The 23,157-nt window shown below is 43.1% G+C and overlaps 6 protein-coding genes across 6 annotated transcripts; 3 read left to right on the top strand and 3 right to left on the bottom strand.

Moving 5' to 3' along the window:
- Window positions 1–71: 71 nt before the first annotated feature.
- Window positions 72–5,200, top strand: SAPINGB_P005402 (uncharacterized protein; the record flags this gene model as incomplete). The annotated part of the gene is made up of 7 exons (XM_032000116.1): window positions 72–767; window positions 852–1,244; window positions 1,382–3,123; window positions 3,171–3,556; window positions 4,204–4,360; window positions 4,535–4,889; window positions 4,946–5,200. 7 exons carry the CDS (start codon window positions 72–74, stop codon window positions 5,198–5,200), a joined length of 3,984 nt encoding a protein of 1,327 aa, XP_031856007.1.
- A 1,051-nt stretch (window positions 5,201–6,251) lies between these two features.
- SAPINGB_P005401 (uncharacterized protein) lies at window positions 6,252–6,871 on the bottom strand (the record flags this gene model as incomplete). The annotated part of the gene is made up of 2 exons (XM_032000115.1): window positions 6,252–6,332; window positions 6,551–6,871. 2 exons carry the CDS (start codon window positions 6,869–6,871, stop codon window positions 6,252–6,254), a joined length of 402 nt encoding a protein of 133 aa, XP_031856006.1.
- A 1,188-nt stretch (window positions 6,872–8,059) lies between these two features.
- Window positions 8,060–10,236, top strand: SAPINGB_P005400 (uncharacterized protein; the record flags this gene model as incomplete). Its single annotated transcript, XM_032000114.1, has 3 exons — window positions 8,060–8,488; window positions 8,571–9,042; window positions 9,122–10,236. The coding sequence occupies 3 exons, from the start codon at window positions 8,060–8,062 to the stop codon at window positions 10,234–10,236; spliced, it is 2,016 nt and encodes a 671-aa protein (XP_031856005.1).
- A 270-nt stretch (window positions 10,237–10,506) lies between these two features.
- SAPINGB_P005399 (uncharacterized protein) lies at window positions 10,507–12,951 on the top strand (the record flags this gene model as incomplete). The annotated part of the gene is made up of 3 exons (XM_032000113.1): window positions 10,507–11,272; window positions 11,923–12,156; window positions 12,236–12,951. The coding sequence occupies 3 exons, from the start codon at window positions 10,507–10,509 to the stop codon at window positions 12,949–12,951; spliced, it is 1,716 nt and encodes a 571-aa protein (XP_031856004.1).
- A 1,279-nt stretch (window positions 12,952–14,230) lies between these two features.
- Window positions 14,231–21,842, bottom strand: SAPINGB_P005398 (uncharacterized protein; the record flags this gene model as incomplete). The annotated part of the gene is made up of 10 exons (XM_032000112.1): window positions 14,231–14,604; window positions 15,259–15,646; window positions 15,694–16,205; window positions 16,274–16,860; window positions 16,955–17,676; window positions 17,836–17,964; window positions 18,049–19,785; window positions 19,835–20,023; window positions 20,173–21,325; window positions 21,397–21,842. The coding sequence occupies 10 exons, from the start codon at window positions 21,840–21,842 to the stop codon at window positions 14,231–14,233; spliced, it is 6,237 nt and encodes a 2,078-aa protein (XP_031856003.1).
- A 399-nt stretch (window positions 21,843–22,241) lies between these two features.
- SAPINGB_P005397 (uncharacterized protein) lies at window positions 22,242–22,940 on the bottom strand (the record flags this gene model as incomplete). Its single annotated transcript, XM_032000111.1, has 2 exons — window positions 22,242–22,643; window positions 22,788–22,940. 2 exons carry the CDS (start codon window positions 22,938–22,940, stop codon window positions 22,242–22,244), a joined length of 555 nt encoding a protein of 184 aa, XP_031856002.1.
- Between the last annotated feature and the right edge of the window lie 217 nt (window positions 22,941–23,157).

The raw sequence follows: 23,157 nt of genomic DNA, 5'->3' as shown, positions 1-23,157 counted from the left end.
GTAACAATGTAAAGAGTGTAATTGGGAAAAAAAAAATATTATGGGATAATGTTGAAATACACGATAGTACCATGACATATATTCCAACAACTGAGCTACCCCCAGCGCCCTCCTCTGAGAGGCTGTTGCTGGGAGCTGGTGGTTCTGATACTGTTACTACTGCTGCATCTGGAAGTGGCAGTGAACTGAGAGACACTGATGTGAATGATCGCCCACGCTTACCGCCTGCACCATCTACTCAGAGGCTCCTGCTAGAGTATGGGCGAGCAGGGGACGCTACAAGCTTTGGGGACAATGCAAGCGACGTGCAGCACAGCTCCGTGCAACAAAATCGACATATGCTACTTCCGGCTCCACCTTCGAGACGGTTGTTGTTGGCAGCTCCTCCTTCTTCTTCTGAACATGATTCGCAAACTGCTGGGCAAGTAGCTGTTCGACAAGCAAGCCAACACTCTGCTCCGGCAGAAGCCCAACAGCCTCTTGCTGATACTGAAAGAATTACTAGGTCTGCTGCGGGTGCTGCGGGTGCTGCGGGTGCTGCGGGTGCTGCGAGTGCTGCGAAAGTGCCTGCTCCGTCGTCCAGACACCGTCATCGAGAAGCTTCTCGGGACACAGTTGTTGTTAACAAAAGATTGGCTGATTTGATTGAGCAAAATGGCTATTATGTTCCTAACAGTGCACTTCAGCGGCTGGCGCGAAAAGAAAATTCTTCATTAATTTTAAATCGCACAAATTTAATTACCCGGCCTACTGATAACCTTCCACTAGTAAGTGGCGCGGCTTTGAAAAATAAAATTTTCTCCACCACCACACAATCTAAAAATTTTTCTTCGGCTACTAATTTATTACAGAAAGTATCCTCAGAAAATTCGACTTCAAGCTCTTCACCAAGATTGGAAAATGAAGCCACGAATGATTCTCCTACAACACCTTCTACTCCTGCTTCTTTGTCCTCGGAATCATCTGCACATTCGGTGCCAGTGGTTACTTCGCCAACCTCCTCTGCTGTGACGTCTCCCACATTAGAAAGCTCTTCTTCTCGTCGTGATCATCAAACCACTCCTCCCTCGTCTTCGAATCGCATGCTGTCAATAGCACAACGCAATATCTTACGCAGCGCGGCTGAAGCCATCTCAAGAATCGACTTAGGAGCTTTAAGAAATCTGCGAAAAGAAATCGCTCTGCAAGCCCAACCACTACAGCATCGGGCTTACTTTGGGGCTCTCGCTCCTCTGATCGGCACAGTGATAAACTGAAACTCTCGAACTCTGAGTCAGCTTTGGACTCGGAACCTAGGGTCACTGCTACATGGCTTGCCACCTCGTGAGCGTTCAACACTGAGAGCCTCACACGGCCACCTCCAGGGTACACCGGATCTTAGATTCAACCCCACTCCCGATGCAGTTCCTTTCTTTCTCACACTCACTCGGCAACACACAATGTCCCTACTACTTCAACATCAGTGGATGAAGACTCAGTCGTTAGCACTGACTCGCCGTCCCACTCTCCCGCCTCCACACCCGAAATTGAAGTTGAGGCTACAAGCGATGAAATCTTAACCGCAGCACCCTACAATTCTGACTCCCAGGGCTCATCAGAACACTTAGCTGACGGCATTGATTTCTTACATGAAACTTTTGTTTCTTCGCCTGCTGATGATGAAATTATTTTTGTTGATGAATCGGCAAGCCCATCAGGAGATCCGTCTGCCGGGGCTGCCGACGATGTCATTGGCATTGGCTGCATCTACTCGAACTCTGAAGAACCAACTGTGAAAGCCCGCATGGCGTCTGGAAGACTTGACACACTCAACGCTATTAACATTAAGCTTCCAATTTTGAGAAATGACATCAAAGTGTCAGAATCTAGCAAACCAGGTCTCTACTTTACGGCTCCTGATGTGGAGAATGTTAGAGCTCTTATCAGCGACAGAGATTGGGCCGATCTTAAGGATCGCCCTGCCTTCATTCGATTTCCGAATGTGGGAGTGGCGCTGCTCGACCCTGGCAAGAAGCTAAAAAGGGACCCACGGTCACTTGAGGAAGCCAACAACAGAGAAGATAAGCGCTTCTGGTTTGATGCGGCCTATTCGGAATTTGCTGCCATTGATGGAAATCATGTCTACCAAGTTGTGCCCCTCCCGGCGGGTCGCAAAGCCCTTGGCACCAAATGGGTGCTGAAGAAGAAACTCAACACGGATGGTTCAATTGACAAGTACAAGGCTCGTCTTGTTGTTCAGGGGTTTCGTCAGAAGTTTGGTGTTGACTATGTTGACACCTTTGCGCCAGTGATGAGATTCAGCACTGTTCGTCTCATTTTCGCCCTAAGTGCGGCGAAGAACTGCGAGATGCACCACGTCGATGTTAAAAATGCTTTCTTGAATGGAGATCTAGAAGAAGACATCTATGTCAAGCCACCAACAGGAATTGACCATAATACCCCTCCTGGCATGGTCTGGAAGCTGAATAAAAGCTTATATGGACTGAAGCAAGCCCCTCTGTGTTGGAACAAGAAGCTTGTTGACAAGTTGGAAGCACTAGGTTACAAAGCTGCCAAGAAAGAACCCTGTCTCTTTTACAAGATTAATGGCAAAGACTTCAGTATTATAGGTCTTTATGTTGACGACATCTTAACGGCGTCAAATGTACCGGGAGAATTCGAGCGTTTTTTCAAGGGCCTATCTGGTTACTTTGCCATCAAAGATGAAGGTGGTGTTAACAAATTCTTGGGAATCAGAGTCCAGGACTCCGACAGGACAATATCTCTGGATCTGGAACATTATATTGCTGACATGATTGAGGTTTTCAAATTGAGTAATCAAACAGCTAAGTCGATACCGTTGCCCAAGAAACATGGCCTTGATTTCCCACAGGGCCTCGATGCTCGTCCAGCTAACCAATCGCTGTATCGCAGCATTCTTGGCAAGCTACAGTTTGCTGCACAGACGGCCCGTCCGGACATTGCCTACGCTACAGGCAAGCTTGCTCAGTATGCGAGTGACCCTAGAGCTATTCATATGGATAGAGCATATCATGTTCTGAGCTACCTCAAAGGCACCAAGGACCTGGCAATTGTCTATCACAAAAATGTACCAGGGGCCTCTCCGCGGCTTCTGAGAGGCTGGTCAGATGCCGATTGGGCAAACGATCCCGACAGGAAGTCTATCTCAGGCTTTGCATTCTCTCATGGTCCCTCAACCTTCTCTTGAAGTCGGCCAAACAGAAGTTGACAGCAACTTCCACAACCGAGGCTGAGCTGATTGCCGCTTTCTCTGCCACGTGTGAGGCAGTTTACTTCCGAGATCTTTTGGAAGAACTTGGTGAATCTCAACCAACGACTGTCATCATGGAGGACAACAAAGGTGTCCTGGATCTCATGAAGGACAGCAAACATCACGAGCGGACTAAACATATTGATACCAAGTACATGCGCACCAGAGACCATGTCAAAGCCGGCGATACCCGTCTTGAAGCTGTTACTTCAGCAGATAATGTGGCAGACATTTTTACCAAAGCTCTGGCTAAGCCGCAGTTTTTATATTTGAGGAATCTTCTGGGTATGAGTACCCGTCCTCAAGTTGAGGGGAAATGGACTTGATGCAGTGCTCGTCTCGTCAAATAATACCTCCATCGTTACACCGCAGTCATTTTTGAAGACTCGACGACGCAAAGATCAAGAGATTGAATCTTGATAACGGGCTATTGTTGCAGGGGGCTGTTGGAATATATGTCATGGTACTATCGTGTATTTCAACATTATCCCATAATATTTTTTTTTCCCAATTACACTCTCTACATTGTTACATTATTCACTAGCAACTACTAGCCCATTACCATTGGAGTTACAATAATTGTTACAATCAAGACTCCCTATTGCTAAAGAAAATTTTCAAGATGCTCTTTTAAATTTTCTTCATTACAGAAACCTTTCTTGTTTTTCTTTCTCTTCTTTTCTCGCTACTCTAAATTTACGCAAAACTGTTTTTATTAAATACTCCTTCAGCTTTCAGCTTATCAATCGTATTTACTTATTAACTCTTGCTTTTAGGTATGATAGCGAACTTTTATTATTTTATTATTTTATTATTTTTATCATTTATATAATTCTTATATACACTCTAAATTTACGCAAAACTGTTTTTATTAAATACTCCTTCAGCTTTCAGCTTATCAATCGTATTTACTTATTAACTCTTGCTTTTAGTCTTCTCCGCTATGTCTAATCACGGAAACACTACAGGAGTCAATGAAGGACCCTCATCCTTCGAGTCAGCCAGCACTGGAAGTTCTGTTGCCCACTCAACATCTGAGACCCATTCAAAGAACAACGCCAGCTCTTATGAGACATTCGCCGATCTCCTGTTCATCGTCAAATTGATCTCGCTGACCGTTCTGGATTTACCGTTAGACAATTAACCATTGCCAACATACCAGTTTGTTCCGAAGGATGTGAAGCTGAATTAAAAGTCTTAGCAGACTTGACAGCTTACATTAGAAACTCAAACTTCAAAGCTAGTCCTCCCCCATCCCAAAAGGTTTTATTATCTTGACCAAGTAGAATTTGCTTACAATTCCGCACCACAGTCTACTATTAAGACATCTCCATTTGTCGCTGATCTTGGCTTTCTACCTCGCCAACCTGCAATGATCCGTCCACCATCGGATGCTCGTACACCCTCAAATGTGGAAAGTCTACAAGTCAAACTGAAAGCTATTCTGTTACGTACTCAAGAGTACATGAGTTTCTCACAGTTGAGTCAACAACGACAAGCTGACAAGCATCGTCGTCCTGTGGAAATTAAAGTTGGTGATTCTGTTCTTATCCACCACACTAGTTTTCAGAGCCCTAGCAATAGGATGCTGCCACTTTTCGTCGGTCCATACACCGCCGTTAAAGCAATTGGGGAGGAAATGCGTTTGAATTGGATTTACCCACTACTGTTAAGAACAACCGTGTTTTTAATGTTTCGAAATTACGCAAATATGTCAAATCTGATGAATACCCTGCTGAGATTAGACCTACTGAGGATTATGTTAAGAAGAACTTGAACCGCATTGCTAGCGTAGCCGCTATGCAAAATGGTCTTGTCTATCTACAGTTCACAGATAGCCTACCTGGACATTGCGTCGCCATTTCAACAAGTTTTGGAATACTATGCCTGCCGAAAAAGGATACCATTATTCAAAGCTTACATGGTTAGAATCAAAGCTCGGGACGAGCCTTTATGAAAGGAGGGAAAGTTGTAAAAGATTAACAAGCAACAACCAAGACAAATAATTATAAATGTCTTAAAGATCAAACTTGCAATCAACCAAGACAAATAATTATAAATGCTTAAAGATCAAACATGCAATCAAAATAAATAATTATCGATAAATGCTTGAGGATAAAAATACATTAATCTAGATTAAGATTAAGAAGTGATTAAGAAGGAATTATTAAAGAGAATCGCTTGAATATATATAGTCATATATTTCCATAAGTTTTTATCAGTATCTAAAAGATATTTACATCAATACAATAAGTTTTATATTAAACTATTAGCTTGGTTCTTTCTTTGGACAATCCGACTTTACTCTCATACGATAACTCCATTACACAATAAATAATAAGAGGCCGTGTGGTCTAGTCCACCTGTGTCAAAAAGCGGAAAGTCACATGATAAATCCAAGGAATTAAAAATTGGCCGCTTTTGTAATCCGGGTTTTACCCGTACCCTGAATATGCATAGACACGATTTAGGCGATTTTAATCAAAAAAATAAAAATGAAAATGGATAAGAAACAAACTAATTGATTTTTCTTATCTTTTCATTAAAGGTTCGGACCATTAACGACCAAAAATCTACAATATCTTTTCCAGTATTTTCATAGCTGCAATTTTAATCAAAATGAGTTTAGTAGGTTCAATTGCAAATGATGATTCTTCCGAGCACAATGAAAGCATTGTTGAGATTACTGGGAAGAAGAAGAATTTAATTTAGTCCACACCTTGAACTTGAACAACAGAACGAGAGAGGCCAATCATATGAACTTAGATGAAGAGACTGAGGTGATTTCTGGCAGACTACATATTGTTATGGACAATCTGAGGACTTGTTTTTATAGAGCGGAGCAAGATGGGTTTTCAGAAATAAATTATGACCTTTATTTATCTCATAAAAGGCTTTTGCAAGAATCGGATGCATTAATTGACAAAATAATCATCCAAGATAAAGTCAAAGAAAGGCCATTGGCTAACAAAATTTTCTTTTAAAACATTCTGCTAGAGCTCTCAATGCCACTTTTCGTTTTGATCGTCTCGAAATACTGGAACTTCTTACGCTTTTGGACCTCACAGAGTTCAGAAATAAGCACAAAACAAAAATCGCAACCCAAGAAGGCATACTACTGTGTTTGTCTAGGTTTTCTAATTTCATGTCATATAGATATCTTTCAGAAGTGTGGGGACGGCCTCCTTCAACAATCAACCATATTGTAAATGATTTTATTGACTGTTTATACAATAATTATGGCATGCTGTTGGATTTCGAAAAAAATCCTTTCCTTACCTTTTGAGATGGGGGAGGACTAGCTTTGAAGTTTGAGTTTCTAATGTAAGCTGTCAAGTCTGCTAAGACTTTTAATTCAGCTTCACATCCTTCGGAACAAACTGGTATGTTGGCAATGGTTAATTGTCTAACGGTAAATCCAGAACGGTCAGCGAGATCAATTTGACGATGAACAGGGAGATCGGCGAATGTCTCATAAGAGCTGGCGTTGTTCTTTGAATGGGTCTCAGATGTTGAGTGGGCAACAGAACTTCCAGTGCTGGCTGACTCGAAGGATGAGGGTCCTTCATTGACTCCTGTAGTGTTTCCGTGATTAGACATGGCGGAGAAGACTAAAAGCAAGAGTTAATAAGTAAATACGATTGATAAGCTGAAAGCTGAAAGAGTATTTAATAAAAACAGTTTTGCGTAAATTTAGAGTATATATAAGAATTATATAAAATGATAAAAATAATAAAATAATAAAATAATAAAATAATAAAATAATAAAAGTTCGCTATCATACCTAAAAGCAAGAGTTAATAAGTAAATACGATTGATAAGCTGAAAGCTGAAAGAGTATTTAATAAAAACAGTTTTGCGTAAATTTAGAGTAGCGAGAAAAAGAAGGAAAGAAAACAAGAAAGGTTTCTGTAATGAAGAAAATTTAAAAGAGCATCTTGAAAAATTTTCTTTAGCAATAGGGAGTCTTGATTGTAACAATTATTGTAACTCCAATGGTAATGGGCTAGTAGTTGCTAGTGAATAATGTAACAATGTAAAGAGTGTAATTGGAAAAAAAAAATTATTATGGGATAATGTTGAAATACACGATAGTACCATGACATATATTCCAACACAGTTTTGCGTAAATTTAGAGTATATATAAGAATTATATAAAATGATAAAAATAATAAAATAATAAAATAATAAAAGTTCGCTATCATACCTAAAAGCAAGAGTTAATAAGTAAATACGATTGATAAGCTGAAAGCTGAAAGAGTATTTAATAAAAACAGTTTTGCGTAAATTTAGAGTAGCGAGAAAAAGAAGAGAAAGAAAACAAGAAAGGTTTCTGTAATGAAGAAAATTTAAAAGAGCATCTTGAAAATTTTCTTTAGCAATAGGGAGTCTTGATTGTAACAATTATTGTAACTCCAATGGTAATGGGCTAGTAGTTGCTAGTGAATAATGTAACAATGTAAAGAGTGTAATTGGGAAAAAAAATATTATGGGATAATGTTGAAATACACGATAGTACCATGACATATATTCCAACAACCGGAGCTACCCCCAGCGCCCTCCTCTGAGAGGCTGTTGCTGGGAGCTGGTGGTTCTGATACTGTTACTACTGCTGCATCTGGAAGTGGCAGTGAACTGAGAGACACTGATGTGAATGATCGCCCACGCTTACCGCCTGCACCATCTACTCAGAGGCTCCTGCTAGAGTATGGGCGAGCAGGGGACGCTACAAGCTTTGGGGACAATGCAAGCGACGTGCAGCACAGCTCCGTGCAACAAAATCGACATATGCTACTTCCGGCTCCACCTTCGAGACGGTTGTTGTTGGCAGCTCCTCCTTCTTCTTCTGAACATGATTCGCAAACTGCTGGGCAAGTAGCTGTTCGACAAGCAAGCCAACACTCTGCTCCGGCAGAAGCCCAACAGCCTCTTGCTGATACTGAAAGAATTACTAGGTCTGCTGCGGGTGCTGCGGGTGCTGCGGGTGCTGCAGGTGCTGCGAGTGCTGCGAAAGTGCCTGCTCCGTCGTCCAGACACCGTCATCGAGAAGCTTCTCGGGACACAGTTGTTGTTAACAAAAGATTGGCTGATTTGATTGAGCAAAATGGCTATTATGTTCCTAACAGTGCACTTCAGCGGCTGGCGCGAAAAGAAAATTCTTCATTAATTTTAAATCGCACAAATTTAATTACCCGGCCTACTGATAACCTTCCACTGGTAAGTGGCGCGGCTTTGAAAATAAAATTTTCTCCACCACCACACAATCTAAAATTTTTCTTCGGCTACTAATTTATTACAGAAAGTATCCTCAGAAAATTCGACTTCAAGCTCTTCACCAAGATTGGAAAATGAAGCCACGAATGATTCTCCTACAACACCTTCTACTCCTGCTTCTTTGTCCTCGGAATCATCTGCACATTCGGTGCCAGTGGTTACTTCGCCAACCTCCTCTGCTGTGACGTCTCCCACATTAGAAAGCTCTTCTTCTCGTCGTGATCATCAAACCACTCCTCCCTCGTCTTCGAATCGCATGCTGTCAATAGCACAACGCAATATCTTACGCAGCGCGGCTGAAGCCATCTCAAGAATCGACTTAGGAGCTTTAAGAAATCTGCGAAAAAGAAATCGCTCTGCAAGCCCAACCACTACAGCATCGGGCTTACTTTGGGGCTCTCGCTCCTCTGATCGGCACAGTGATAAACTGAAACTCTCGAACTCTGAGTCAGCTTTGGACTCGGAACCTAGGTCACTGCTACATGGCTTGCCACCTCGTGAGCGTTCAACACTGAGAGCCTCACACGGCCACCTCCAGGGTACACCGGATCTTAGATTCAACCCCTCCCGATGCAGTTCCCTTTCTTTCTCACACTCACTCGGCAACACACAATGTCCCTACTACTTCAACATCAGTGGATGAAGACTCAGTCGTTAGCACTGACTCGCCGTCCCACTCTCCCGCCTCCACACCCGAAATTGAAGTTGAGGCTACAAGCGATGAAATCTTAACCGCAGCACCCTACAATTCTGACTCCCAGGGCTCATCAGAACACTTAGCTGACGGCATTGATTTCTTACATGAAACTTTTGTTTCTTCGCCTGCTGATGATGAAATTATTTTTGTTGATGAATCGGCAAGCCCATCAGGAGATCCGTCTGCCGGGGCTGCCGACGATGTCATTGGCATTGGCTGCATCTACTCGAACTCTGAAGAACCAACTGTGAAAGCCCGCATGGCGTCTGGAAGACTTGACACACTCAACGCTATTAACATTAAGCTTCCAATTTTGAGAAATGACATCAAAGTGTCAGAATCTAGCAAACCAGGTCTCTACTTTACGGCTCCTGATGTGGAGAATGTTAGAGCTCTTATCAGCGACAGAGATTGGGCCGATCTTAAGGATCGCCCTGCCTTCATTCGATTTCCGAATGTGGGAGTGGCGCTGCTCGACCCTGGCAAGAAGCTAAAAGGGACCCACGGTCACTTGAGGAAGCCAACAACAGAAGATAAGCGCTTCTGGTTTGATGCGGCCTATTCGGAATTTGCTGCCATTGATGGAAATCATGTCTACCAAGTTGTGCCCCCGGCGGGTCGCAAAGCCCTTGGCACCAAATGGGTGCTGAAGAAGAAACTCAACACGGATGGTTCAATTGACAAGTACAAGGCTCGTCTTGTTGTTCAGGGGTTTCGTCAGAAGTTTGGTGTTGACTATGTTGACACCTTTGCGCCAGTGATGAGATTCAGCACTGTTCGTCTCATTTTCGCCCTAAGTGCGGCGAAGAACTGCGAGATGCACCACGTCGATGTTAAAAATGCTTTCTTGAATGGAGATCTAGAAGAAGACATCTATGTCAAGCCACCAACAGGAATTGACCATAATACCCCTCCTGGCATGGTCTGGAAGCTGAATAAAAGCTTATATGGACTGGAAGCAAGCCCCTCTGTGTTGGAACAAGAAGCTTGTTGACAAGTTGGAAGCACTAGGTTACAAAGCTGCCAAGAAAGAACCCTGTCTCTTTTACAAGATTAATGGCAAAGACTTCAGTATTATAGGTCTTTATGTTGACGACATCTTAACGGCGTCAAATGTACCGGGAGAATTCGAGCGTTTTTTCAAGGGCCTATCTGGTTACTTTGCCATCAAAGATGAAGGTGGTGTTAACAAATTCTTGGGAATCAGAGTCCAGGACTCCGACAGGACAATATCTCTGGATCTGGAACATTATATATTGCTGACATGATTGAGGTTTTCAAATTGAGTAATCAAACAGCTAAGTCGATACCGTTGCCCAAGAAACATGGCCTTGATTTCCCACAGGGCCTCGATGCTCGTCCAGCTAACCAATCGCTGTATCGCAGCATTCTTGGCAAGCTACAGTTTGCTGCACAGACGGCCCGTCCGGACATTGCCTACGCTACAGGCAAGCTTGCTCAGTATGCGAGTGACCCTAGAGCTATTCATATGGATAGAGCATATCATGTTCTGAGCTACCTCAAAGGCACCAAGGACCTGGCAATTGTCTATCACAAAAATGTACCAGGGGCCTCTCCGCGGCTTCTGAGAGGCTGGTCAGATGCCGATTGGGCAAACGATCCCGACAGGAAGTCTATCTCAGGCTTTGCATTCTCTCATGGTCCCTCAACCTTCTCTTGGAAGTCGGCCAAACAGAAGTTGACAGCAACTTCCACAACCGAGGCTGAGCTGATTGCCGCTTTCTCTGCCACGTGTGAGGCAGTTTACTTCCGAGATCTTTTGGAAGAACTTGGTGAATCTCAACCAACGACTGTCATCATGGAGGACAACAAAGGTGTCCTGGATCTCATGAAGGACAGCAAACATCACGAGCGGACTAAACATATTGATACCAAGTACATGCGCACCAGAGACCATGTCAAAGCCGGCGATACCCGTCTTGAAGCTGTTACTTCAGCAGATAATGTGGCAGACATTTTTACCAAAGCTCTGGCTAAGCCGCAGTTTTTATATTTGAGGAATCTTCTGGGTATGAGTACCCGTCCTCAAGTTGGGGGAAATGGACTTGATGCAGTGCTCGTCTCGTCAAATAATACCTCCATCGTTACACCGCAGTCATTTTTTGAAGACTCGACGACGCAAAGATCAAGAGATTGAATCTTGATAACGGGCTATTGTTGCAGGGGGGCTGTTGGAATATATGTCATGGTACTATCGTGTATTTCAACATTATCCCATAATATTTTTTTTTTCCCAATTACACTCTCTACATTGTTACATTATTCACTAGCAACTACTAGCCCATTACCATTGGAGTTACAATAATTGTTACAATCAAGACTCCCTATTGCTAAAGAAAATTTTCAAGATGCTCTTTTAAATTTTCTTCATTACAGAAACCTTTCTTGTTTTTCTTTCTCTTCTTTTTCTCGCTACTCTAAATTTACGCAAAACTGTTTTTATTAAATACTCCTTCAGCTTTCAGCTTATCAATCGTATTTACTTATTAACTCTTGCTTTTAGGTATGATAGCGAACTTTTATTATTTTATTATTTTATTATTTTTATCATTTATATAATTCTTATATACACTCTAAATTTACGCAAAACTGTTTTTATTAAATACTCCTTCAGCTTTCAGCTTATCAATCGTATTTACTTATTAACTCTTGCTTTTAGTCTTCTCCGCTATGTCTAATCACGGAAACACTACAGGAGTCAATGAAGGACCCTCATCCTTCGAGTCAGCCAGCACTGGAAGTTCTGTTGCCCACTCAACATCTGAGACCCATTCAAAGAACAACGCCAGCTCTTATGAGACATTCGCCGATCTCCCTGTTCATCGTCAAATTGATCTCGCTGACCGTTCTGGATTTACCGTTAGACAATTAACCATTGCCAACATACCAGTTTGTTCCGAAGGATGTGAAGCTGAATTAAAAGTCTTAGCAGACTTGACAGCTTACATTAGAAACTCAAACTTCAAAGCTAGTCCTCCCCCATCCCAAAAGGTTTTATTATCTTGACCAAGTAGAATTTGCTTACAATTCCGCACCACAGTCTACTATTAAGACATCTCCATTTGTCGCTGATCTTGGCTTTCTACCTCGCCAACCTGCAATGATCCGTCCACCATCGGATGCTCGTACACCCTCAAATGTGGAAAGTCTACAAGTCAAACTGAAAGCTATTCTGTTACGTACTCAAGAGTACATGAGTTTCTCACAGTTGAGTCAACAACGACAAGCTGACAAGCATCGTCGTCCTGTGGAAATTAAAGTTGGTGATTCTGTTCTTATCCACCACACTAGTTTTCAGAGCCCTAGCAATAGGATGCTGCCACTTTTCGTCGGTCCATACACCGCCGTTAAAGCAATTGGGGGAGGAAATGCGTTTGAATTGGATTTACCCACTACTGTTAAGAACAACCGTGTTTTTAATGTTTCGAAATTACGCAAATATGTCAAATCTGATGAATACCCTGCTGAGATTAGACCTACTGAGGATTATGTTAAGAAGAACTTGAACCGCATTGCTAGCGTAGCCGCTATGCAAAATGGTCTTGTCTATCTACAGTTCACAGATAGCCTACCTGGACATTGCGTCGCCATTTCAACAAGTTTTTGGAATACTATGCCTGCCGAAAAAAGGATACCATTATTCAAAGCTTACATGGTTAGAATCAAAGCTCGGGACGAGCCTTTATGAAAGGAGGGAAAGTTGTAAAAGATTAACAAGCAACAACCAAGACAAATAATTATAAATGTCTTAAAGATCAAACTTGCAATCAACCAAGACAAATAATTATAAATGCTTAAAGATCAAACATGCAATCAAAATAAATAATTATCGATAAATGCTTGAGGATAAAAATACATTAATCTAGATTAAGATTAAGAAGTGATTAAGAAGGAATTATTAAAGAGAATCGCTTGAATATATATAGTCATATATTTCCATAAGTTTTTATCAGTATCTAAAAGATATTTACATCAATACAATAAGTTTTATATTAAACTATTAGCTTGGTTCTTTCTTTGGACAATCCGACTTTACTCTCATACGATAACTCCATTACACAATAAATAATAAGAGGCCGTGTGGTCTAGTCCACCTGTGTCAAAGAAGCGGAAAGTCACATGATAAATCCGCGAATTAAAATTGGCCGCTTTTGTAATCCGGGTTTTACCCGTACCCTGAATATGCATAGACACGATTTAGGCGATTTTAATCAAAAAATAAAAATGAAAATGGATAAGAAACAAACTAATTGATTTTTCTTATCTTTTCATTAAAGGTTCGGACCATTAACGACCAAAATCTACAATATCTTTTCCAGTATTTTCATAGCTGCAATTTTAATCAAAATGAGTTTAGTAGGTTCAATTGCAAATGATGATTCTTCCGAGCACAATGAAAGCATTGTTGAGATTACTGGGGAAGAAGAAGAATTTAATTTAGTCCACACCTTGAACTTGAACAACAGAACGAGAGAGGCCAATCATATGAACTTAGATGAAGAGACTGAGGTGATTTCTGGCAGACTACATATTGTTATGGACAATCTGAGGACTTGTTTTTATAGAGCGGAGCAAGATGGGTTTTCAGAAATAAATTATGACCTTTATTTATCTCATAAAAGGCTTTTGCAAGAATCGGATGCATTAATTGACAAAATAATCATCCAAGATAAAGTCAAAGAAAGGCCATTGGCTAACAAAAATTTTCTTTTAAAACATTCTGCTAGAGCTCTCAATGCCACTTTTCGTTTTGATCGTCTCGAAATACTGGAACTTCTTACGCTTTTGGACCTCACAGAGTTCAGAAATAAGCACAAAACAAAAATCGCAACCCAAGAAGGCATACTACTGTGTTTGTCTAGGTTTTCTAATTTCATGTCATATAGATATCTTTCAGAAGTGTGGGGACGGCCTCCTTCAACAATCAACCATATTGTAAATGATTTTATTGACTGTTTATACAATAATTATGGCATGCTGTTGGATTTCGAAAAAAATCCTTTCCTTACCTTTTGAGATGGGGGAGGACTAGCTTTGAAGTTTGAGTTTCTAATGTAAGCTGTCAAGTCTGCTAAGACTTTTAATTCAGCTTCACATCCTTCGGAACAAACTGGCACGTTGGCAATGGTTAATTGTCTAACGGTAAATCCAGAACGGTCAGCGAGATCAATTTGACGATGAACAGGGAGATCGGCGAATGTCTCATAAGAGCTGGCGTTGTTCTTTGAATGGGTCTCAGATGTTGAGTGGGCAACAGAACTTCCAGTGCTGGCTGACTCGAAGGATGAGGGTCCTTCATTGACTCCTGTAGTGTTTCCGTGATTAGACATAGCGGAGAAGACTAAAAGCAAGAGTTAATAAGTAAATACGATTGATAAGCTGAAAGCTGAAAGAGTATTTAATAAAAAACAGTTTTGCGTAAATTTAGAGTATATATAAGAATTATATAAAATGATAAAAATAATAAAATAATAAAATAATAAAAGTTCGCTATCATACCTAAAAGCAAGAGTTAATAAGTAAATACGATTGATAAGCTGAAAGCTGAAAGAGTATTTAATAAAAACAGTTTTGCGTAAATTTAGAGTAGCGAGAAAAAGAAGAGAAAGAAAACAAAGAAAGGTTTCTGTAATGAAGAAAATTTAAAAGAGCATCTTGAAAAATTTTCTTTAGCAATAGGGAGTCTTGATTGTAACAATTATTGTAACTCCAATGGTAATGGGCTAGTAGTTGCTAGTGAATAATGTAACAATGTAAAGAGTGTAATTGGGAAAAAAAAATATTATGGGATAATGTTGAAATACACGATAGTACCATGACATATATTCCAACAGCCCCCCTGCAACAATAGCCCGTTATCAAGATTCAATCTCTTGATCTTTGCGTCGTCGAGTCTTCGAAAATGACTGCGGCGTAACGATGGAGGTATTATTTGACGAGACGAGCACTGCATCAAGTCCATTTCCCCCCTCAACTTGAGGACGGGTACTCATACCCAGAAGATTCCTCAAATATAAAAACTGCGGCTTAGCCAGAGCTTTGGTAAAAATGTCTGCCACATTATCTGCTGAAGCAACAGCTTCAAGACGGGTATCGCCGGCTTTGACATGGTTTCTGGTGCGCATGTACTTGGTATCAATGTGTTTAGTCCGCTCGTGATGTTTGCTGTCCTTCATGAGATCCAGGACACCTTTGTTGTCCTCCATGATGACAGTCGTTGGTTGAGATTCACCAAGTTCTTCCAAAAGATCTCGGAAGTAAACTGCCTCACACGTGGCAGAGAAAGCGGCAATCAGCTCAGCCTCGGTTGTGGAAGTTGCTGTCAACTTCTGTTTGGCCGACTTCCAAGAAGAAGGTTGAGGGACCATGAGAGAATGCAAAGCCTGAGATAGACTTCCTGTCGGGATCGTTTGCCCAATCGGCATCTGACCAGCCTCTCAGAAGCCGCGGAGAGGCCCTGGTACATTTTGTGATAGACAATTGCCAGGTCCTTGGTGCCTTTGAGGTAGCTCAGAACATGATATGCTCTATCCATATGAATAGCTCTAGGGTCACTCGCATACTGAGCAAGCTTGCCTGTAGCGTAGGCAATGTCCGGACGGGCCGTCTGTGCAGCAAACTGTAGCTTGCCAAGAATGCTGCGATACAGCGATTGGTTAGCTGGACGAGCATCGAGGCCCTGTGGGAAATCAAGGCCATGTTTCTTGGGCAACGGTATCGACTTAGCTGTTTGATTACTCAATTTGAAAACCTCAATCATGTCAGCAATATAATGTTCCAGATCCAGAGATATTGTCCTGTCGGAGTCCTGGACTCTGATTCCCAAGAATTTGTTAACACCACCTTCATCTTTGATGGCAAAGTAACCAGATAGGCCCTTGAAAAAACGCTCGAATTCTCCCGGTACATTTGACGCCGTTAAGATGTCGTCAACATAAAGACCTATAATACTGAAGTCTTTGCCATTAATCTTGTAAAGAGACAGGGTTCTTTCTTGGCAGCTTTGTAACCTAGTGCTTCCAACTTGTCAACAAGCTTCTTGTTCCAACACAGAGGGGCTTGCTTCAGTCCATATAAGCTTTTATTCAGCTTCCAGACCATGCCAGGAGGGGTATTATGGTCAATTCCTGTTGGTGGCTTGACATAGATGTCTTCTTCTAGATCTCCATTCAAGAAAGCATTTTTAACATCGACGTGGTGCATCTCGCAGTTCTTCGCCGCACTTAGGGCGAAAATGAGACGAACAGTGCTGAATCTCATCACTGGCGCAAAGGTGTCAACATAGTCAACACCAAACTTCTGACGAAACCCCTGAACAACAAGACGAGCCTTGTACTTGTCAATTGAACCATCCGTGTTGAGTTTCTTCTTCAGCACCCATTTGGTGCCAAGGGCTTTGCGACCCGCCGGGAGAGGCACAACTTGGTAGACATGATTTCCATCAATGGCAGCAAATTCCGAATAGGCCGCATCAAACCAGAAGCGCTTATCTTCTCTGTTGTTGGCTTCCGCAAGTGACCGTGGGTCCCTTTTAGCTTCTTGCCAGGGTCGAGCAGCGCCATCCCACATTCGGAAATCGAATGAAGGCAGGGCGATCCTTAAGATCGGCCCAATCTCTGTCGCTGATGAGAGCTCTAACATTCTCCACATCAGGAGCCGTAAAGTAGAGACCTGGTTTGCTAGATTCTGACACTTTGATGTCATTTCTTAAAATTGGAAGCTTAATGTTAATAGCGTTGAGTGTGTCAAGTCTTCCAGACGCCATGCGGGCTTTCACAGTTGGTTCTTCAGAGTTCGAGTAGATGCAGCCAATGCCAATGACATCGTCGGCAGCCCCGGCAGACGGATCTCCTGATGGGCTTGCCGATTCATCAACAAAAATAATTTCATCATCAGCAGGCGAAGAAACAAAAGTTTCATGTAAGAAATCAATGCCGTCAGCTAAGTGTTCTGATGAGCCCTGGGAGTCAGAATTGTAGGGTGCTGCGGTTAAGATTTCATCGCTTGTAGCCTCAACTTCAATTTCGGGTGTGGAGGCGGGAGAGTGGGACGGCGAGTCAGTGCTAACGACTGAGTCTTCATCCACTGATGTTGAAGTAGTAGGGACATTGTGTGTTGCCGAGTGAGTGTGAGAAAGAAAGGGAACTGCATCGGGAGTGGGGTTGAATCTAAGATCCGGTGTACCCTGGAGGTGGCCGTGTGAGGCTCTCAGTGTTGAACGCTCACGAGGTGGCAAGCCATGTAGCAGTGACCCAGGTTCCGAGTCCAAAGCTGACTCAGAGTTCGAGAGTTTCAGTTTATCACTGTGCCGATCAGAGGAGCGAGAGCCCCAAAGTAAGCCCGATGCTGTAGTGGTTGGGCTTGCAGAGCGATTTCTTTTTTCGCAGATTTCTTTAAAGCTCCTAAGTCGATTCTTGAGATGGCTTCAGCCGCGCTGCGTAAGATATTGCGTTGTGCTATTGACAGCATGCGATTCGAAGACGAGGGAGGAGTGGTTTGATGATCACGACGAGAAGAAGAGCTTTCTAATGTGGGAGACGTCACAGCAGAGGAGGTTGGCGAAGTAAACCACTGGCACCGAATGTGCAGATGATTCCGAGGACAAAGAAGCAGGAGTAGAAGGTGTTGTAGGAGAATCATTCGTGGCTTCATTTTCCAATCTTGGTGAAGAGCTTGAAGTCGAATTTTCTGAGGATACTTTCTGTAATAAATTAGTAGCCGAAGAAAAATTTTTAGATTGTGTGGTGGTGGAGAAAATTTTATTTTTCAAAGCCGCGCCACTTACTAGTGGAAGGTTATCAGTAGGCCGGGTAATTAGATTTGTGCGATTTAGAATTAATGAAGAATTTTCTTTTCGCGCCAGCCGCTGAAGTGCACTGTTAGGAACATAATAGCCATTTTGCTCAATCAAATCAGCCAATCTTTTGTTAACAACAACTGTGTCCCGAGAAGCTTCTCGATGACGGTGTCTGGACGACGGAGCAGGCACTTTCGCAGCACTCGCAGCACCCGCAGCACCCGCAGCACCCGCAGCACCCGCAGCAGACCTAGTAATTCTTTCAGTATCAGCAAGAGGCTGTTGGGCTTCTGCCGGAGCAGAGTGTTGGCTTGCTTGTCGAACAGCTACTTGCCCAGCAGTTTGCGAATCATGTTCAGAAGAAGAAGGAGGAGCTGCCAACAACAACCGTCTCGAAGGTGGAGCCGGAAGTAGCATATGTCGATTTTGTTGCACGGAGCTGTGCTGCACGTCGCTTGCATTGTCCCCAAAGCTTGTAGCGTCCCCTGCTCGCCCATACTCTAGCAGGAGCCTCTGAGTAGATGGTGCAGGCGGTAAGCGTGGGCGATCATTCTCAGCAGTGTCTCTCAGTTCACTGCCACTTCCAGATGCAGCAGTAGTAACAGTATCAGAACCACCAGCTCCCAGCAACAGCCTCTCAGAGGAGGGCGCTGGGGGTAGCTCCGGTAGCTCCTGCCGTATACCTGAGGAGCCAGCCACTTGGCTCCGCCTACCGGCATGTAAACGACGATTTTCTGGCTGACCAGCCCGTTCCAGCGCAGATTTTAATCTCGCTAAATTTAGATGCCTCTTCCTACTACCGCCCACCTCAGCCATTCTGGCAGACCGATTTGCTGACGTCGTATTTTGTACTAGCTCGGTGGTGGCCCGTACAAGTTCCGCCGCCGCCAAAACCAGTTGATTGCTGGCAGGATTATTTGTGCTTGTAGCAGTACCTTGAGTGTCACCTAAAACTTGCGGCACCCCGACATCTCTCGCAGGAGCTTCCTCCAACTTAGTAGAGGAATCCATGACAACGTCGCTAGACGAAAATTCAGAATCTGATGAGTCTTCCAATTCGTCGAAACCCAGTATATGTTCCACAGACCCATCCATGTCTTCATCATTGGTTTCTGAGTCAACCGCATCCTGATTGTCACCACAAGATTGGTTCGCGGTTTCAACAGCTGAAGCCTCACGGATAAGTTCAGCAGTTCCAGACAGCGCAAGATCCACACTGTCATCCTCATCCAAAATGTGTAGCTGTTTGGGAAGAGTCACCGGACTTGTTTGATGAGCCACCACTGAGGGCGACTGAGTTCCTGGAGCAAAGGCTTTCTGGAGCTTTACCATATGTTCAGAAAATGAATTTTCGTGAGAAAAATCTTCGTTAGTATCTTCGGAACCAGGGCGACCAGCTACGTTGGAGTTCACCGATCTCAAATCAGCATCATCAACAGCAGAATCTTCGAGCAATATATGATCCTCAGACTGAAGTGTATCTTTGTCGTCAGCAACACTAATTGATTCATCTGCAACCAGCTCCACATCAACATCTTCCAACGGTTGAAAAGAGTTTACAGTTATAGGTGTCGATGATGTAGAAGTAGAATCCTGGTCCTCCAATCTGCTGGATCTGTGGCTCCTTCCCTCAGAGCCCACATAAGTCCAGCCAAAGTTACCACCACCACCACCAGAGAGTGAAGTGGGAGAGTAGTCGTCAGAGTCAGATTCATCTTCACTTTTCTGATTCATCAGTGGAAGAGTCACTGTAGTCAGGGTCACGATTTCCAACCTCACTGTAGTCAATGAGAATGTCACCCTCGTAAATTGGCTTTTCGCCAAAAAATTTAACGCCAGGCAAGACATGGTCACGAAAGTTGCCGTGTACACAGCGCCGAATGCGCTTGTTCTTCGTAATGCATAGAAAATTCTTAGGATTTAACGGGTCGGGACCCAAATACAGAGCAGGCTCGCCCCGAGGCTGAAGGGTCCCTTTGAGTTTCTGAGACTCAGATTTAATGACAAAACTAGGCAGCCAAATGTGTGCACTAGTGCTATAGGTGGTTTTCTGCCCGTAAAGGCTTCATAAGGTGATATACCGGCTTTATTAACTATGGAGAAATTATATACCTGCACAGCGTAGAGCCAGGCAGAGTCCCAGTAGATATTGGCCCAGAGTGTCGACTGCATCAAGGCTCTAGTAGATATCTCACGAAGTGTGCGGTGGGCACGCTCAATTTTTCCATTTTGTTGGTGTTCATCAGGAGCAGTTAAAATATGAATGACGCCCCAATCTGCCAAAAATTTTCCAAGTGTGCCAGAGATAAATTCACCACCATTGTCAGTAATAAGCTTGGTGGCCTTGCCGTCAGCAGCACGGCGAGCAGCTTTGGGCACAAACTGCTTAAAGAACTGGATAAGTTTCCCAGGAGCTTCATCCTTAGATTCCAGAGCAAAAGCATAGATGTAACCAGAAAATGCATCAATGATATTCAGCATGTACCTGGCCCCTGAAGAGGCAGGACCTATGGGACCGACGAGATCAGCATGAATCTGGGCTAACGGAGCCGTGGATTCAGAAGCTATATGCTTATCCGGAGAAGTGAACCGCTTAATGCTTCTTGACGTGCCACATATGACACAGTCCTTGATCAACTCTTCGTCACGCTTGGTCACCTCAAAGGGAGGATCAGCAAGCTTGGCTAAATGCTTCACCGAAGTCAAAGAGCAATGAGCAAACCGAACATGACAGTCAAGTGCCTGCGAATTCAACACGGCCTCCTTTGCAATAAATTTGAGAGACGGTGAGAGGACAGGAAGTCCCTTTCCAACAGCGAGAGCTGATTTATCAACCTTCCTCATAGCTTCTGGTCCTTGTCTGCAAATCTGATCCCAGTCAATTGAATTTCCTGAGAACTTGAAGGAGCCAGTTGGAGGTACGATATTCCTAGTAAACTTTACCGGAACAATGTTGGCACAAATGTGAGACTTGGCATCTCTGGCACCACCAACCCTACCAACCTTTTCCTCACCAAAATAGGCCAGACAGTCCCCACTTGGGACCGTATGAAAAGAAACATCGTGCGTGCGCCAGACAGAATCAGAAAACAAATTGCTAGACCCAGCAGGAAAATAAAGTGCGTCAGCAATATGGCAAATATTGGTGCCACCGTCACCTTTTAATACAACAGCAATTTTACCTTCCCCTTCTAACACGATGTCGGAACCACCATAGGAGCTGATGGTTTTGGGGCTGCTGTATTTCTCATACGACACAAAGTAACTGTTGTCTGAGATAAGATGACCAGTAGCATTTCCAGAATCAAGAACATTTGGAAGATTTGTTTCACCCACAGAGGCGATTTGGTTGGCAGGTGGAAGAAAAGCAACTGGCGAATAATCACTGCTTCCGCCGTCATTATCAAATACGTCTTGATAGCCCGAGCAACCGAGCAAAGAGTTTCAACATCGTCGCGAGCCACCTCAAGATATTCGGTAGCTTTCAAGGCAGCAACTCTGTTTTGACCATCAGAGTTCGACTTTCTAGCTTGCTTGTCTTCATTGTTGCGCCTCTTGTTGCCACCGGACCCCTTGGACCACTGCTTCCCTTTTCCTTGCTTGGTATCAGAGTGGCCAGCTTTCTTCGAGGTTTCCTGCTTGGATTCCTGCTTGGGTTCTTGCTTGGGTTCCTGCTTTGGCACCACTTTTGTTGAACCGTCAATAATTCTTCGACCTTTTACGAAGGCTGCAGAAGTTGCTTCAACTAGCGCTGGGATTTCAACTGAATCACAGGGCTCCATCCTCCAGATCTTGACTTGAAAATGTCGACAAACTTGGTAATCCCCAGAGATGACTCTGAGGATCTTCGCGAGCAGCTGCTGAAACCTTGTTGTTATTCAGTACTGCTAAGATAAGGTCACGATGAAAGGTGCCATCTGGGTTGTTAAAGAAATATTGCTCCACTACAGAGGCCCACTTGGAAGCTTCCAGTAACAGTAGCTTGTATTTTGGTTTCAATTTCACTGCTGGTGAGCCCGGAGAAATAACTAGGACCTGGAACTCCTACTGAGATAGCTTGCGTCATCGCAAATACAATGTTAAGCTCAGGGCTTGGGGATATGCGCAAACCAATATGATTAAGACGTTGGTAAAATGAGAGCACTCGCCCCAGGTCGGCGGGGGCTCTAGGATTTCAGGATCTATACGGGCCATTCTTTTTCCTGGTTCAAATAGGACCCCATGGCTTCTTCCCGCACAGACGCCGAATCCATAGGTGGAGTTTTTAGAAACTCGGGCGACGTGTCCCACCGGGCCTGTTCAGCTGCAGCCAGGTTAGCTGCAGGCGTGGTTTTTAAAATGTAAGCCTTGAGTAGTTCATCAAGGGCCCTCTCAAACCTGATACCGTAACCAAGCTGAAGGGCAGTATGGCCAACAATTGGCTTATAGATATAGTTGTTCCAAAAACTCCGGCCGCAGCTGTTAATTTGCCCAATAAGACCGTATATCCAAAAATCCAATTCACTTTTGTAGAGAAATTGTTTGAAATTTGGCGCTTGAGAAGCGTCAAAGGAGCTCATAACCTTTGAGATGGGGAGGACTAGCTTTGAAGTTTGAGTTTCTAATGTAAGCTGTCAAGTCTGCTAAGACTTTTAATTCAGCTTCACATCCTTCGGAACAAACTGGTATGTTGGCAATGGTTAATTGTCTAACGGTAAATCCAGAACGGTCAGCGAGATCAATTTGACGATGAACAGGAGATCGGCGAATGTCTCATAAGAGCTGGCGTTGTTCTTTGAATGGGTCTCAGATGTTGAGTGGGCAACAGAACTTCCAGTGCTGGCTGACTCGAAGGATGAGGGTCCTTCATTGACTCCTGTAGTGTTTCCGTGATTAGACATAGCGGAGAAGACTAAAAGCAAGAGTTAATAAGTAAATACGATTGATAAGCTGAAAGCTGAAAGAGTATTTAATAAAAAACAGTTTTGCGTAAATTTAGAGTATATATAAGAATTATATAAAATGATAAAAATAATAAAATAATAAAATAATAAAATAATAAAATAATAAAATAATAAAATAATAAAATAATAAAAGTTCGCTATCATACCTAAAAGC

Source organism: Magnusiomyces paraingens, assembly GCF_902498895.1.
Source record: "Magnusiomyces paraingens strain CBS 517.90 genome assembly, contig: contig4, whole genome shotgun sequence".
Classification (NCBI taxonomy): Eukaryota; Fungi; Ascomycota; class Dipodascomycetes; order Dipodascales; family Dipodascaceae; genus Magnusiomyces; species Magnusiomyces paraingens.
This window is presented reverse-complemented; position numbering and strand designations above follow the sequence as displayed.